Here is a 17,744-nt window from a genome sequence, read left to right on the forward strand (position 1 = left end):
TATTTTCTTATTGACACTATGTCTAGGATCCTTTGCATGCTTATTTTCTCATTCCTATTATTTCTGCTTCAACTATCTCAACAATTTAATTTTTTCATTGGCGTAATATTATGATCTTGGATCATTTGCATGAAATAAGACCTTGTTGGAATATGGGTATATCGTGTGACATGGGTCGATCCATAATATAAGATCGACCCATGGGGTGTTACTTCTATTTTAGTTATTTCCCATTCCTAGTTCCATTCTAACTCTATTTAATTAGTTGGAGTTAGAGTCATATTTGTAATAGGTTCCAGCTTTACTATTATAAATACATATCGTGGAGGGTTATCATAGTAAGCCATTCACTTATTTCTACATGTTATCAGTGCCTAAATTCGATATCTGAGAAATAATTCTGACCTCCTCCATCGTCTCCCTCCACAATTGATCTCTCCTAGATCAACTAATCCATAGTCCTAAAACCCTAAACCAACCGAGACCCTTCTTCTCTCTTCTCTTCTCTAGTGTCCTTTGTTTCACAGGGGCGGGACTTGGAGGTGATCAAACTATGATCTAGTGCCTGCCCTAGAGCCTACCTCCTTTCTTTTATCCTTTTTTTTATGATCTCCATGCACAGCGAGATCCCTGTTTGAAATTTAGAAGACCTGCAGATCTGTTTTTCGAAGCACTGCAGAATTCCTCTCGAGAACTGCAACTTCTTCTTGTTCGAAGATCTGCAGACTCCTTTTTTGTTTGAAGACCTGCAGTTTTTTTTGTTGAAGAGATTTCTTATTGAAGACCTGCAGCAGTTTTTTTGTGAAGACCTGCAGAATTTTTTTTTCGCAGAAGTGCAGTTGTTTTATACTTGAAGACCTGCAGATTTATTTCTGTAACTCTGCAGTTTATCCTTGTTCGAAACAAATCTGCAGTTGTTTATTTACACAACCTGCAGATTTTTATTTTTGAAGGCCTACTATTTTTTACCTACTGCAGAATTTTCTGCAACTTTCTGAATCTCTCGGTTATTGAAGATCTCACAGTATGCCTGACTCAAATGCATCTACCACCACCACTGGCCAATTCTCTACACAGGGAAACCATCATGACTATCCCTCTTTTCCTGTCAGCCCGATAAAGCTCGATGGCACTAATTACTTACTTTGGTCTACACAAATGTTTCTTTCCATTGATTCAAGGGGCTATAAGGGATATATATATGGTACCACTGTCAAACCCAGTGAAGCTGGTCCATTACAAGACAAGTGGAGTTCCAGCAACTCTCTTGTTATGGCTTTTCTTCTTATTGCAATGACTCCATCCATTGCCCGTGGGTATACACTACTTGATTCAGCCGCAAAAATTTGGAAAGCTGCTAAAGGTACCTATTCCCAGGTAGGGAATGCTGCACAAGTTTATGATATTCAACGAAAGATCCATGCAACCAAACAGGGTGAACTTACTTTATCTGAATACTACTGTGAACTCCGTAGCCTGTGGCAAGAGCTTGACTATTATGATAACTTTCAGCTTGATTGTCCTTCTGATATTGCCAAATTTCAACTTAGGGAGGATAAATTCAGAGTATACACTTTTTTTACTGGCCTTAATGTGGAATATGATCAGCTTCGGTCTCAAGTTCTGAGTCGTTCACCTTTTCCCACTTTGGAGCAAGCCTACTCTATGATACAATTGGAAGATACTCGTCGTTCCACCATGTTACCACCTACACAGCCAGAGAGATCTCGCTTCTTGTCTTCTAAGGGTAACTCTTCTAGTACACGTTCCTCGTCGAGAAGGAACCTCTTAAATGTACTCATTGTGGAAAGGAACGACATCTCGTGGATTTTTCTTTGGAAGTTGCATGGTCGGCCATCGACTCTTCGATGGTGGTGGTCGTGGGTCGCGGTAGAGGCCGTGGTCGTGGTTGTGGTGGCACACAGGCCCATCTTTCTGAAGCTACTGAAACAGCCCTTACTACCACACTTTCTGCAAAGGAACTTGCGGTCTTTCGTTGTATGATGACTAACTTCACCACTTTATCTGCACCTGCCTCTACCTCGACTGCGGTTTCTTCTTCTGAATCGAACCTTGTTCTCTCCAAACCAGGTATTTCTTTTGCTGGTCATTGTGCTTTGGCATTATCTCATCCTTGGATAATCGATTCCGGAGCCACTGACCACATGACTGGTCAGTCCAATTTATTTTTCCGTTATTCTCCTTGTTCCGGCAAAGATAAAATTAAAATAGCCGATGGTTCTCTTTCCTCTGTCTCCGGGAAGGGAGCCATCCATTGTTCTCCTTCTTTATCTTTGTCCTCTGTTTTACATGTTCCTAAGTTAACTTCTAATTTGCTTTCTATCAGTAGTTTGACATCTGATCTTAATTGCAAAGCTATTTTTTATCCTTCACATTGTGTCTTTCAGGACTTGGGGACAGGGAGAACGATTGGAACTGGTAAAATGCGTGGTGGTCTTTACTTGCTTGACGATGATCTTATCTATAATACTGTCAATAAATCTGGACAGGCTCTTACTGCTACTTCCACTGAACATCATTTATCTGAATTGCACCGATGGCATCGTCGACTGGGACATCCATCTTTAGGGACCTTACCTAAAATTTTTCCTGCTTTATTTCAGCATTGTAACCCTCACTCTTTATTATATGAGGCTTGTGTTTTTGCAAAACAAACTTGTTCTATTTATTCTAGTTCAAATAAAAGATGTTCTAAGCCTTTTTCTATGATTCATTCTGATGTCTGGGGTCCCTCACGTACCTCTTCTATTTCTGGTTTTAAGTGGTTTGTCACCTTTATTGATTGTCACACACGCACCACTTGGGTGTATTTGATGCGACACAAGAGTGAAGTTTTTTCATGTTTTAAAGTCTTTTATACCATGGTTCAAACTCAGTTTCAAGCTACCATTCAAACTCTCAGGAGTGACAATGGTCGTGAATATTTAGATGGAGCCTTTTAATTATTTCTAGCTACTCAGGGTATTATTCATCAAACCAGTTGCGTTGATACTCCACCCCAAAATGGAGTGGCTGAACGCAAAAATAGACATCTTCTTGATGTAGCTCGCTCTATTATGTTTGAAATGCATGTTCCTTCTCATTTTTGGGGAGAGGCTGTTTTGACATCTGCCTATCTTATCAATAGGATGCCCTCTCGGGTACTTGACTATAACTCCCCTCTTGATCTTTTAAAGGGGTCTTCCACCTATATTATTCCTCCAAAAATTTTCGGATGTGTTTGTTTTGTTCGCAACCACTATGCCCATGGTAAACTTGATCCCCGCGGGCTCCGCTGTATTTTCATTGGCTATTCTCCTACCCAGAAAGGGTATAAATGTTACCATCCTACATCTCGTCGTGTTTTTGTTTCCATGGATGTGGTTTTTCATGAGGCGGTGGCTTTCTTTCCATCTTCGGCACCTCTTCAGGGGGAGTCCATTCCTACTTTAGAAGAAGTGCCGATTCCTATTCCTCCTCTACATGAACCTATTGATGACTATCATGTACCTTTAGATGATGATGTTCAGTGGGAGCAACAGGTATAGCCAGCAAAAGACTTTAGACAACAGTATTATCGAAAGAACAAAGAAGGGCAACAACAGCCCACCACTGCAGCATTACCATACCAAGAGTTATCCTCTGAACCAGGACCGAATGACACCTCCTCTGGTAATAATTCTAATCCCTTAGATGCTACTCTTTCTCCTATTCCTTCTGATCCATCACTTGATCTACCCATTGCTCTTAGAAAGGGAAAAAGGTCTTGTACGCAACATCCAATTTCACAGGCTGTTTCGTATGAGTCTTTATCCCCATCATTTCATGCTATTGTTTCCTCTTTATCTTCTGTTTCCATACCACAGACTTGGCAGGAGGCATTTGCAGATACTAAGTGGAAGGAGGCCATGTTCGAAGAAATGCAAGCTCTAAAGAAGAGTGGTACATGGGACCTTGTCACACTTCCACCACAAAAGAAGACTGTTGGCTGCAAATGGGTCTTTGTAATTAAACAAAAACCTGATGGAACTGTTGATCGTTTTAAAGCAAGGCTGGTTGCTCGCGGATTTACTCAGACATATGGGATAGACTATTTGGAGACTTTTGCACCTGTTGCCAAAATGAATACTATCAGGGTAATACTCTCTTGTGCTGTGAACTTAGGATGGAGTCTACAACAACTTGATGTTAAAAATGCTTTCCTCCATGGTGAATTAGAGGAAGAGGTACATATGGATATTCCTCCTGGTTTTTCATTTGCTGCAACTCAAGGTAAGGTTTGTAAACTTAAGCGTGCTTTGTATGGTCTGAAACAATCACCACGTGCATGGTTTGGTCGCTTTCAGACCGCAATGTCGACATTTGGTTATAAACAGAGCAACGCAGATCATACCTTATTTATCAAGACATCGGGCAGCATTATTACCATAGTTGTCATGGCGACGCCATGGCCCCCGACCACCGATATGGATGATGTAAGAATATCGACCGATATGGCCTCCATGTCGTCGCCATGGCACCGCCATGGATGCCATACCACGACATATGGCCATATCGGGCGACATGGTTGTTTCAAATTATAAAACTTAATTTTTTAACAATAATTTTTTTTAACCATTTTTATTTTAATGCTTTTTCCTTAACATAAAAACAAATTAAAAAAACATCAAACAGAAAACACTAATACACAATCACATATTTACATCAGCAAATTTTTTTTTTTTATTTAGATGAGTTGTTTATTAGCTTTATTCACTCAATATAAATTACGTTCTTGTAATTGTTTTTTTGTTTTGTTATTTTTGTAGTCACTTTCATATGAATCATATCTCAACTCTCATGATTTTTCAACTTTATTATCAGCAAGACTATTGCTATCAATTATTTGATAATCCATGATTTCATATACACTAATGGATATTACACTTTCATGAATTAAACAATAGTAGATTAGTAGTACACTTTCATGTTAATTTTTTATGTTATAGGGTATATATTATAGCATACTAAATGACATTAAAAATAGAGAAAATAAAAAATAAAACATGGTCGATATGATCGCCATGGCGGGCGACATGACACCCCTCCACCGACTTGGATCGCCATGACGACGTGACAACTATGATTATTACTCTCCTCATAGTATATGTTGATGATATCATTGTAACTGGAAATAACTCTGCTGAAATTTCCAAGTTGAAGAATTATTTGGCCAAGGAATTTGAGACTAAGGATCTAGGCATACTTCGCTATTTTCTGGGGATTGAAGTGGCCCATTCTTCTCAAGGGCTGTTCTTATCTCAACGCAAGTATACTCTAGATCTTCTTTCTGAAACTGGCATGTTAGGCTGTTCTCCTGTGGATACTCCCATTGAGGCAAATGTTCGTTTCCGAGACACTGATGGTGAACCAGTGGACAAAGGGAGATATCAGAGGCTGGTTGGGCGACTAATTTATTTATCTCACACTAGGCCTGACATTACCTATGCTGTGAGTCTTATCAGTCAATTCATGCATGATCCTCGGTCTAATCATCTGGAAGTGGTATTCAGGATTTTGAGATACTTGAAGTCAACTCCTGGAAAAGGAGTGTTATTCTCTCATCATGAGCATTTACAGATTGAGGCCTACATTGACTCAGATTGGGCTGGTTCCCATGATCGAAAATCCACCTCAGGTTACTGTACATTTGTGGGTGGAAATTGTGTTACATGGCGCAGCAAGAAGCAAACAGTGGTGGCCCATTCCAGTGCAGAGGCTGAATTTAGAGCTATGGCTCTTGGTATTTGTGAACTATTGTGGCTCAAAACCTTGTTACAAGATTTGAGCATTCCTATTACTCTGCCTATGCGACTCTACTGCGACAGTAAATCAGAAATAAGCATTGCCCATAATCCAGTGCAGCATGATAGGACGAAACATATTGAAATTGATTGTCATTTTATCAAGGAGAATCTGGATAATGGGACGGTTTGTGTTCCTTATTTTCAATCTGGAGAACAGCTGGCTGATGTGTTCACCAAAGGTTTAAGTGGAAAAGTTTTTCAACCTCTAGTGTGCAAGTTGGGCATGACTGATATCTACGCACCAACTTGAGGGGGAGTGTTGGAATATGGGTATATCGTGTGACATGGGTCGATCCATAATATAAGATCGACCCATGGGGTGTTACTTCTATTTTAGTTATTTCCCATTCCTAGTTCCATTCTAACTCTATTTAATTAGTTGGAGTTAGAGTTATAGAGTTAGAGTCATTTGTAATAGGAGTCCTATTTGTAATAGGTTCCAGCTTTACTATTATAAATACATATCGTGGAGGGCTATCATAGTAAGCCATTCACTTATTTCTACAGACCTAATGTACTTTTGGATATATAGACTAATCTACGGAGTACATAAATATAGCCTGTATACTGTACAGTTTTCTTCAGCAAGTGTCTAATAAAATTATGTTACTTAAAAAAAAATGTGTTTTGGATTTGTGCAGTTTATTAGAAGAAGGAGGCACTGTTCTTTCTTTTGAAGGAACTAGCAAAATCTGTCCTCTTAAAGCTGTCCTAAAAGTTCATGATCCCCAGTTTTACTGGAAGGTATGTACCCTTGTTAGTTGACGTTTTCTTTGACTGGACAGTAGACGCTTTTTGTTAGGGAGAAGGAACGTAGAAGGATAAAAGCGAATTACTGATTGAAATGTAATTTTCCCATTATACAAATGGCGAAGAAATTGATTTTATCAAAAAAAAAAAAAGTTATACAAAAAGTATGCCACTATTGAACAGCGTCAGGATTTTTTCACAGGTTGCTACACAAGCTGATTTAGGCCTTGCAGATGCATATATAAATGGCGATTTCTCTTTTATTGATAAGGAAGATGGTCTTTTAAATTTGTTCACGGTAAGAAATAGTTTATGTTTGACTTCAGTGGTCCAATTATTCTTACAGGTTTTGTAGATTTTTATTCCAAAATTTCCTTTTTCTAAATTCTTGTTTGCAGATTTTCATTGCTAACAGGGATTCGAATAATTCTATCACAAAGCACAATAATAAAAGGTATTCTTCTAATCACTAGATATGCTACAAAGTTTTGTTTATAGTATTTATCTACTAAAAGTCATTACTTCTTAAAAATTTCTGGCCCCAGGGGTTGGTGGACACCATTACTTTTCACTGCTGCAATTGCATCTGCAAAGTATTTCTACCGTCATGTTTCAAGGCAAAACACTCTCACACAAGCTCGGAGGAACATCTCCCGTCATTATGATTTGGTGTGCTCCATTGGTGTCAACTTTATAAATATCTCTAACTATTTTTTTTTTCCAGTTAGGAATTTTCCGTGACAGTGTCTTTTTAATGCACTGTCATTTGAAGTTTTGTCTAATTTATTACAAAGTGGTCACTTATTTCCCACTGCAAAGTGTGTGTAACTTGTGAGATTTCCAGTTGAGTCAAGTAGTCAACCATTGATCTATTATTAGAGTTGTGGTTGATCTAGGAAAATCCTTAGAAAATTTGTATTATTAAAGATTTGTGATACACATATGTGTGTGCCTCAAATTTATTGCAGTTCTACAATGTCTATTAGCTGGTAAGAATGTGCTTATATAGTTATATCTGTGACCAAACATAATTAGCAAACTAAGAGAGAAGATGAGTTTACAAGTAAGAGCCTGGCGTGAATGCTATTCTTGAGCATACTTTTACCTTAGATCGAGTTGTGTGTGTGCGTGTCATAGTATTTATGGACATTGAAGGCTACTTTAGCCTCCAATCCAATGAAATTACCAACTCTGAGAGAATTGATTGAAAGCGAACAATCACCAGTGCCATCATTTGGCAAGTAACTCAAGTTATTTTATGTGTGTCTTGATTTTGATTCTTTTGATATACTGTTGTATGGAAACAATGAATATTCATAAGAGCAGGATATTTGATTACTCAAAACTATGAAAGGGACTTTTGCTTGGTTTCTTTGACTAATCCACAGGAACATCCTAGGCGGCGATTTATGTACATAAATTATTCATATATCCATTCCCATAGCATAGGGTGAGAAACATTATTTTACAATTTTAAGGTTTTATAGATAGATAATGTCATCTAAATTTGGAAGTTCATTGCATTTAGAAAGGACACTGGTATCTGAGTTAGTTTCACAAATGTTTGATGACCTGCTTAACCGGTTTTGGTTCTTATGAAATAACCTTGCTTTACATATTACAAAACCAGTGTTCATGATAATCAACGAATGGGGATCATTTAGTTTTTTTATCTTTTGAATTTTCAATCATTAAACTAAATGGTGATAAGGATTCATGCCCATTTGACCTGTGTAGCTCAGATATCATACGAAATCTGTAATAGGAAGACCTTGAGGGTTGGTGCTGTATTTGCATATCATTAAAGGGGGCTGTTTACTTTTTCTTTTTCTATTTTGAAATAACATTGGTTGCATTTTGGTTTGGATGTGTTAAATGCACCTTGTAACGTATTATACAAGATCTACTTCGGATATTAGGCCCCAAAATCCTTATATCGTGCTGTATTTGATGTTATCAACTTTTTGTTCATGCTGCTGCTGTTGGTTCTCTCTTATGTATAACTTGATAATATGGCTTTGTTTCCTATAAATATGTGGTTTCTGTCTTCTTTATTATGAAATGATTGCCTTTAATTTTATTACCTTGAATGTAATCCTAAGACTTGTTCTTTTTTCCTCGTTTTTTTGGTGTTCTAGAGTAATGACCTCTTTGCTCTGTTCTTGGATGAAACAATGACGTATTCTTCTGCAATATTTAAGGTTCCCCTCACTTCCTTGCAACAAATTTATCTTTAGATAATATATGGAATCAATTTGATTCCTTTTTTTTTTTAAATTTATCTTATGTCAAAGATCCTCCTAATTATGATACTTTCATGTGCAAAATCGTCGGATAGGAGGAGAATGAAGACTTGAAGACTGCACAGATGAGGAAAATCTCTCTTCTGATTGAAAAAGTAAGTTTCTCTAGAACAACCTTATTGACTCGTCTTTGGAAAACTTCAGCCACATACTTTTTGATTTTGTTGACTCTTTATAAACATATCCAGGCCAGAATTGATGGAAAGCATGAAATTCTTGAAATTGGATGTGGCTGGGGAAGCTTAGCTATTGAAGTCGTCAAACGAACAGGATGCAAGTATACTGGCATTACCCTTTCCAAAGAGCAACTGAAATTTGCCGAAAGAAAAGTAAAGGAAGCAGGGCTTCAGGTCATAAATGTCTTCAAGTCTCTCTTATTGTGTTATGAACAATAAATGTGAAATATAGATTTTTTAACATATTCTCAAAGCTATTTTCCTGTAGCTCCTTTATATTTTTTTTCCCCTTTGCATGGTATGCCAATATTATCAGTTTATCACTTCAGATTTTCATGAATGTTTGAAGAAACATACTCCAAGAAATACTCCAGGAATAAAATTATTGGTGTCTAAGATCTTAAACTTATATGGAAATAATGTCAATTGATATCTTTTTTATCCTTTATAATACCATTAAAAAAATTTGTGAACATATTTAGTAAATAGTATTAAGGAAGCTGAATAGAGTTCTTGTCTAGGTTGTTCATATTTATGCTGCAACTTGGAATGCTGAGAGATTTTATGTATTTTAGGGATTCATTATTTCATTAGAGGTATAATTTATGCATTGTCAATTATACTTATTTTTAGTTCATTCCTAATTGCATTAGTTTCTCCTACTGTCATATGCCAGTATGGTTTGTACATGCTTAGTTATGCTTCACAAAAATCTCAGTTGTTGTGTATTACCTTAGATGACAATCTCTTTTTCATCTTTTGAATCAGTACAGAGAAGTAAAAATACAGTCAAATGAATATTATCTGAATTTGAGAGCTAAAATGATTTGACATCAGTGTGCTTCTCATTATTGGTCAAGAACAGGCCTCCATATTCTTTATGGGAACCCATTTGGGATTCTCAACCTGACCTGCTTTCCCTACGCTTTGCAATTTCTATATGCAACTCCTATGGACATGATTTTGTTAGAGAGAAATGTCTCCTAAATGTCAAGATTCATGTAACTCTAATCAACTTTACTTTCAGGACCGCATAAAATTCCTTCTATGTGACTACCGACAATTGCCTGGCTCTTGCAAATATAACAGAATTATATCATGGTGAGTTCCTGGTCAACTCCAATATCCATTAATTGCTATTTTTTTTTTTTTTTTGGGGGGGGGGGGGGAGGTAGGCAAACAACTCCAATATCTATGAGTGTTTATCATGCACTTGTTAATTCCTGACTTTAATTTTGACAGTGAGATGATAGAAGGGGTTGGCCATGAATTCATGGAGGACTTCTTTGGCTGTTGTGATTCGGTGTTGGCCGAAGATGGTCTTCTTGTTCTACAGGTTAACCACACAGTTTGTTAATTACACCCTGGGTCTTAGTGATGTACCACTTGACTAGCTTGTAGTTTTAGCTAGATATATGTAACTCTTTTTCAGTAGAACTTCTCCATTCAATTTCTTTCATATTCTCTTCAATTTTTTTGAGATGGAACCAAAGGTGTTCGCTCATTGGCCTGAGCGCTGTCACTGACCATGGTTGATCTTTATGCAGTTTATATCAATACCTGATGAACGGTATGATGAGTACAGACAAAGCTCTGATTTTATAAAAGAATACATTTTCCCTGGTGGATGCCTTCCATCTTTGAGTAGAGTAACATCGGCAATGGCGTCATCATCTAGACTATGGTGAAAATTAATGTTACCATCAAATTATCAGACTAGCTTAGCTTCTCATCCTTTTCTTTGTGACAATTTTATCAATATGTTGAAGTATTTAATGCAGTGTGGAGCACCTGGAAAATATCGGAATACATTACTATCAAACACTGAAATGTTGGAGGAAGAATTTCATGGAAAAGCAGAGGTACGAACAATAACCATGCAGTGCTTATATTTACTTCAACAACTGACCTCAATTTCTACAACAACAACAACTCAGCCTTATCCCAACTAAATGGGGTCGGCTACTTGGATCCTTTCAAAACAACGTAGGAAAAAGCTGAGGTCCTCACCAAAAAAGAAAAAGAAAAAAGAGAGAGTAAATGATATAAAAAAGTGAGAAATGGAAAATGAAAAGTGAAAGTAAGAGGAAATAGGATAGCCCATAAAATCAAGAAGAAACCCAGCTACATGGTGTCAACAACGTGGATCTTTGCCCTCCAATAAGCTCTATCTGAGATCATACTTGGCACCATGGTACAAGAATTCGCATATCTCGCTCTCAAAAGCTCAAGATGAGATGATGGTCGAAATCCCATTTTACCCCAACAAGGTCGAAATCTAGGGTTGAGATCTTGACCCGATCGAGATTTTGACCCAAACACCATTATATGAGTGCCAGATCTCGACCAAGAGGCGAGATCTCGGTAGTTTTGGTCATCTTAGTGGGAAATGTTGGTATACAGACACCTATTTATGCAAACCTTGGTATACAAACACTTATTTATGCCTTTCGACCCAAACACCATTATATGAGTGCGGATATCGACCGAGATCTCGGTGGGAAATCTTGGTATACTGAGACACCTATTTATGCAAACCTTGGTATCTGAGGCACTTATTTATGCCTAATACTATTTATGCAAACCTTGGTATACAGACACTTATTTATGCCTAATAATTTTTATACAAACCTTGGTGTACAGACACTTATTTATGCCTAATACCATTTAAGTAAATGTTTTTGTATTATTTATTTCAAAACAAAGCTTTCCAACAAATCCAAGATTGCTGAATCTGAATTATATAAATGAATTATGTACTGATCAAACTTAATTTGGTGTGCGTGAATGCTGTCAAAATCGCTCTAAACGAAAAAATATTTTTAGGCATCAAAACAAATGAATATTTTACCACACTTTTGGTTTTTAGCAATGTTTTACCATATTTAGATTATTTTTAGATTTGAGAAAAACCTCAGCATTAGAAAGTTGAAAATTGCACCTACTGCCGAAAATCTAGTTTTTGTTCTTGAACTGGGGGGTTGACTTTTCATCCTTTTGGAATATGATTTTAACTATATTTATTGGATTCAAATAGGGGGTATGGTATTTTCTTATTTATACCTAATATTATTTAAGTAAATGTTTACATTTACTTAAATGATATTAGGCATAAATAAGTACCTATCCTGGAAACTGGCAGAAGTGTCTGTCCTAGTTTACCACTAACTGAAACTCCTATTTGGAATTTGATTTTTCAAAATCTGATAGTGACATTATGTTTAAATGTCCCAAAATAAGCTGTATACCAACTTTCATGACCAAACTAGGTCTAAATCCCACCGAAACCAACCGTCGAGTTCAAAACAAAAATTACCCCAACTCGCTTTTTGGCCAGGTCGAAACCTGTGCTCGAGAGTTGAGATGAGTTCTTGAACCTTGCTTGGCACAAAACCCAGACTATGCATCTCATTCTTTACAACCTCACTTATGGTCATTTTAGGCCTACCCCTAGCTCTTTAGCTCATTCAATCGGAATCTGATCACTCCTGCTTACTGAGGCGTCCCCAGGCCTCCGTTCCACATGGCCAAACCACCTCAGACGATATTCTCGAAGCTTGTCACTAAACAAGGCAACTCCTACATCAGCTCTAATACGTTCGTTCCTCACTTTATCCTTCCTAGTTTTGCCGCTCATCCATTTTAACATCCTCATCTCCGCAACACATAGCTTCGCTATGTGACACTTCTTAACTGCCCAACATTCCGCCCCATACATCATAGTAGGTCGGACAATAGTCCTGTAAAACTTTCCTTTAAGCTTTAAAGGAATGTGTCAGTCACACAGTACTCCGGTCACACTTCTCCACTTCATCCATCCCACTTTAATTCTTTGTGAAACATCATCATCTATGTCCCTTTCTTTGTGGATGATAGACCCCAGATATCTGAAATAGTCACTTGGCGGTATCTTTCTCTCCTCAATTTTCACCATGCCATCATCCATCATAGTGTGATTGAAGTTGCACATCATATACTCCGTCTTTGATATACTAATCTTAAAGCCTCGTGTTTCCAAGGTCGATCTCCACATCTCTAGTTTAGCATTGATTCCTGCTTTTGTCTCATCCACTAAAACGATATCATCGACGAAGAGCATACACCACGGAACCTCGTCTGGGATGTGCTTGGTTAACTCATCCATGATAAGTGCAAACAAATAAGTGCTTAGGGCTGATCCTTGATGTAACCCAACCATAATTGGGAATTCCTTGCCCTGGCCTCCCACAGATCTCACACTAGTTACCACATCCTCACACACACACACACATATATATATATATTCAGTAGGTAGATAGCTTCTGTCTTGGATCTACCTAGCATAAAACCAAATTGATTCTTCGAGATTTGAGTCTCTCTTCTCAAACGGGCTTCAATAACCTTCTCCCAAAGTTTCATAGTATGACTCATTAGTTTTATGCTTCTATAGTTATTGCAGTTTTTTACATCACTCTTATTTTTGTAGACCGGGACTACAATGCTTCTCCTCCAATCATTAGACATTTTCCTTGTGATCATAATCTTATTAAATAACTTGGTTAACCAATATACCCCAGATACTCCTAGGGCCTTCCACACTTCTATTGGAATCTCATTCGAGCCTAGTGTTTTGCCTACTTTCATCTTTCGTAGTGCTTCTTTAACTTCCGCTACACCAACCTTTTGTACATATCTATAATGCGTGGTATCTTGATGACTAATGCAATTAATCGGTCTGGTCATATTCGAACTGTCTCCATTCAGAAGTTCACAGATATACTCATCCCATCTCCTCACAATGTCCTCATCCCTTACCAACACTCTTCCATCCTCCCCTTTGATACATCTCACCTGGTCGAAATCTCTACTCTTCCTTTCTCTCATTTTAGCTATTTTATAAATAGCTTTTTCCCCTTCCTTTGTATTTATATTAATATAGAGCTCTTCATATTTCCTCGCTCTAGCCATTTCCACCATCTTCTTAGCTTCATTTCTGGCCTTGTTATACATCATTTTATCTTCTATTTCTTTAGTCCGTTGCCAAGTCTTAAATCTCTCTTTCTTGGTCTTGATAGCTGCTTGGAGCTCCTCATCCTACCACCAAGTCTCCTTAGGGGCCTGACGCCTACCCTTTGCTTCCCCTAGAACTTCTTTAGCAACTCTCTTAATACAAATCATCATCTCGTTTCACATCACATTTGTGTCTCCTTCAAAGTCCCACTTCCCTTGTTTGACCATATTTTCAGTAAATGTGCCTCGGAACTCCCCTTTTAGTCTCCACCATCTTATCTTATGGTACATAGGTTCCATCTTCCTACGCTTCAGTGTACTGAGGCACATATCGAGGACCAACAGTCTATGTTGGGTGGTTAGACTCTCCTCAGGAATAACCTTACAATCCTTACACAACATTCTATCATCTCTTCTAGTTAGGTAGAAATCTATTTGACTGATATGGGTCCCACTTTTGTAGGTAACTAGGTGTTCCTCTCTTTTTTCAAAGAAAGTGTTCACATTGGATAGATCATAAGCTACTGCAAAGTCTAGGATTGAGGTCTCCGCATTCCTCTCCCCAACCTTGAAGCCTCCATGGACAGCTTCATAGCTCCTGCAATCCTTTCCAACATGGCCGTTCAGGTCACCTCCAATAATTATCTTTTCATCTTGTCCAAAACCCTGCATTAAATCATTTATGTGTTCCCAAAATTGGCGCCTAGTACTTTCATCCAATCCTATCTGGGGTGCGTAAGCGCAAACGATATTAACAATCTCTTTCTCCAACATTAGTTTGATGGAAATAATCCTACTACCCAATCTTTTGACCTCCACTACATCTTTCTTTAGATCATTATCCACTATTATCCCCACTCCATTTCTAGTACTCTGGTCTCCCGCATACCAAAGTTTGAAGTCGTCCAACACTTTAGCTTTATTACCCTTCCATCTTGTCTCCTGGATACAAACTTTATTAATCCTTCGTCTCCTCATAACATCTATCAACTCTAGGCTTTTATCCATTAAGGATCCAATGTTCCAAGAAGCTAGTCTAATCCTACAATTCTGGGTTGGCAAAATTCCTCTCATTTGCCCTTGCCTACTTATCACCGCATCTTGGCGTCGACGCGGTGCGTCGCATACGGGGGACGCTCTACAAGAAAGAGGACGGAAAGACATGAGATCAAGAGAAAAAGGATCATAAAACAAACGGATCCATGCAAAGGGTGATCGGCCAAATATACTAAAGTGTCGGCTGCCGACCTGACGCACCAGCTGACCTCAATTTCTGTTGTAAACTTTATCTCATGATTCATAAATCCAATATGTATGATATGTGCAGACAGTTACACTCTTATGTATCATGTTCTACAAGTACTATGTACATATTTTAGTACATGAGGAGGTTACAAGAGAGTAAAATTGCTGTAGCACTCTTGGTCAAAATAAAGCTTTTCGATGTCATCTCAGATCACTAATGAAACTGCATACCTTCGAAATATTCCTTACCTGGTGCTATTATGGCTGTATCATTCTCTTCTTGGAAAATATGATTTCTGAAAATTCTGGTTCAGATGGGAAACTTTCTTCTAATTAAAAAAAAAATTATATTATTTCCAATCAAAAATTGAGAAAATTATATATTTTGGATCATTTCTAGGTTTATTTAATGGACAAGTCATTTTGAATGAAATCATTAACACTCTCTGGAAAGTGAATTACGCTTCTGTTTCTTTCGTTCCAATGTTATTTTCCATTCACAAACCCATGAAATATTTTACCAAAATTGTTTCGTTGCAAAGATCACAATTACAGTGAGTCACTAGAGATGGGAATAATTCACATGGATGTTTTGGGGGCAAAATATTCTTTCTAGTTTTTATGAATGTCTTTGTCTCCATACTTGAAACATTGTTACATAGAGAGAGAGAGAGAGAGAGAGAGTCTCACTAGAATAAAATGTGAGACTATCTTCTGTTTCTCTGACCTCTGTTGATCAAGACTGTGGTGCGTATCTTGTGGTCTCTCATAAATTTATGTAAAGTCGTACAGAACCCTAGTAACGATGAGATCGAGGAACATCAACTCTTGGATTCAATTAATATTTTCAAAATATAATTCCAGTAATTTCAGGTTTTTACGTTAACCAAATGCTATGGTCTTTTTTTGTTAATATCATGTTTGGTTCTGATGTTGTGGTTCTTTTAACTCTTTGATATTTCCAGTAAAATTCGTTCTTTGGGATTTGATGAGAAATTCATCCGAACATGGGAATATTATTTTGACTATTGTGCTGCTGGTTTTAAATCGCGTACACTGGGCAATTATCAGGTATTAAACTCAACTTGCACACAACTGCTTTTTGGTACTTCAAATTCAGTAATTACCCCTTGCCTGGATATTTTGAAAGAGAAATGGAGAGTAAGTTTGCTAAATGTAACCTTATTCTTTGCCCTGGATAAAAACTATAAACCAATTAAATTTAAGAATTTATTGAGCTGGTCCTCAGCTATTAATAAATGGAGAGAAGTGCTGTAAACTAATTTCTCACTCTACTCATTGTGTGAGCTAACTCACATTAAGGTAATCTGTATGCTAAGTGGTCAAGCCTCCTATGAAATTTTTGAATATATCGACATACCAAAATGGTGTGGAAAGAAAACCTCATTTCCTGGAGGATGATGAGGTGCCCATGTGACTACTGGGATAGTTCCGGTTACAAAATTATCTCTTCAGTTTTCTTCGTCAGTGGTCATGTCTTTCAAGAATTCAACAATTTACATATATTTTTTTGGAGAATTAGTGGGGAATAGTAGCAGAAGATGGATTTCAGACAAGGTCTGGGGTATGAACCTTATTAGACTTGACCTAACATAGCAGGTTGCCATTTCATATACTAACTGGTTCAGATAAAATTTGCGTTCTCTGCTGAGGTATTTTCACATAATCATACTCTACGAGTGTGTTGTATATCAGAATTACTGAAACATTAGTGGCTTTTATTCATTCGTCCACCCTAGTCTAAGTTGAAATAACAGCTAAAGAAGTTGCAGCTTGCTAGGTTTGCCAGACATGGGACATTAAAACATAGACATGAGATGAAAACACATCTTTACCTAGCCACCAAATTTGTCAACCACTGGAGAATGCCAGAACTAAAAATTTATCTTCCTCTCAAACTGCAGATGGTATTTTCACGTCCAGGGAACCATACGGCATTCAGCGATCCATACAGAAGTGTACCCTCAGCATACTGAAAATCTTTAGGTGATCCCCATTATCTCCATCTTTTTCTTTTTCTTTTTTTCATATATTTTTTGTCCCTCTAGTTCCAAGGGTTGGGTTATTCTATCATTGCAAGGGAAACTGGGTATTTTCTGCTGTCCCAGAAAGGAAAGCAAGTGTTGAACCATCATAATCTTTGTTACACTGAGCATTTATTGGCAGAATTTTGAATAGAAGGATTGAATTGTGATTAACTTCTACAAACCGAATTCCAATATGCACAATTCCTTCCACAACAAGCATTAGTTTATTTTGGGTAAAGTACACGTCACCCCCTGGTTTTCAAACGAACTCAAATCACCCCCTGGTTTTTGAAAAAAAACTCATCCGTCCCCCTCTATAGTATCGGTGTTAACTTAATCAAACCAAAAAGTGAAATGACAAATTTAGTCTCAAATTTTAACTTTTCA

At 37.5% G+C, this 17,744-nt stretch overlaps 1 protein-coding gene across 6 annotated transcripts in view; it reads left to right on the forward strand.

The window, feature by feature from the left end:
* Window positions 1–17,534, forward strand: part of LOC122655543 (tuberculostearic acid methyltransferase UfaA1-like) — a 54,147-nt gene extending 36,613 nt beyond the window's left edge. For 5 of the 6 annotated variants that reach the window (XM_043849734.1, XM_043849735.1, XM_043849737.1 and 2 more), the window contains 13 exons: window positions 6,488–6,590; window positions 6,799–6,894; window positions 6,995–7,050; window positions 7,112–7,265; window positions 8,735–8,797; window positions 8,935–8,994; window positions 9,088–9,249; window positions 10,103–10,176; window positions 10,318–10,411; window positions 10,623–10,759; window positions 10,857–10,937; window positions 16,275–16,380; window positions 17,235–17,534. In XM_043849734.1, the coding sequence (XP_043705669.1) occupies window positions 6,488–6,590; window positions 6,799–6,894; window positions 6,995–7,050; window positions 7,112–7,265; window positions 8,735–8,797; window positions 8,935–8,994; window positions 9,088–9,249; window positions 10,103–10,176; window positions 10,318–10,411; window positions 10,623–10,759; window positions 10,857–10,937; window positions 16,275–16,380; window positions 17,235–17,306 (1,258 nt within the window). In that variant the 3' untranslated portion in view covers window positions 17,307–17,534. The remainder of the gene's footprint in view (window positions 1–6,487; window positions 6,591–6,798; window positions 6,895–6,994; window positions 7,051–7,111; window positions 7,266–8,734; window positions 8,798–8,934; window positions 8,995–9,087; window positions 9,250–10,102; window positions 10,177–10,317; window positions 10,412–10,622; window positions 10,760–10,856; window positions 10,938–16,274; window positions 16,381–17,234) is intronic. The other variant, XM_043849736.1, reaches the window with a different exon arrangement.
* Window positions 17,535–17,744: the final 210 nt, after the last annotated feature.

This window comes from Telopea speciosissima, chromosome 3 (assembly GCF_018873765.1).
Source record: "Telopea speciosissima isolate NSW1024214 ecotype Mountain lineage chromosome 3, Tspe_v1, whole genome shotgun sequence".
In the NCBI taxonomy this organism is placed as follows: Eukaryota; Viridiplantae; Streptophyta; class Magnoliopsida; order Proteales; family Proteaceae; genus Telopea; species Telopea speciosissima.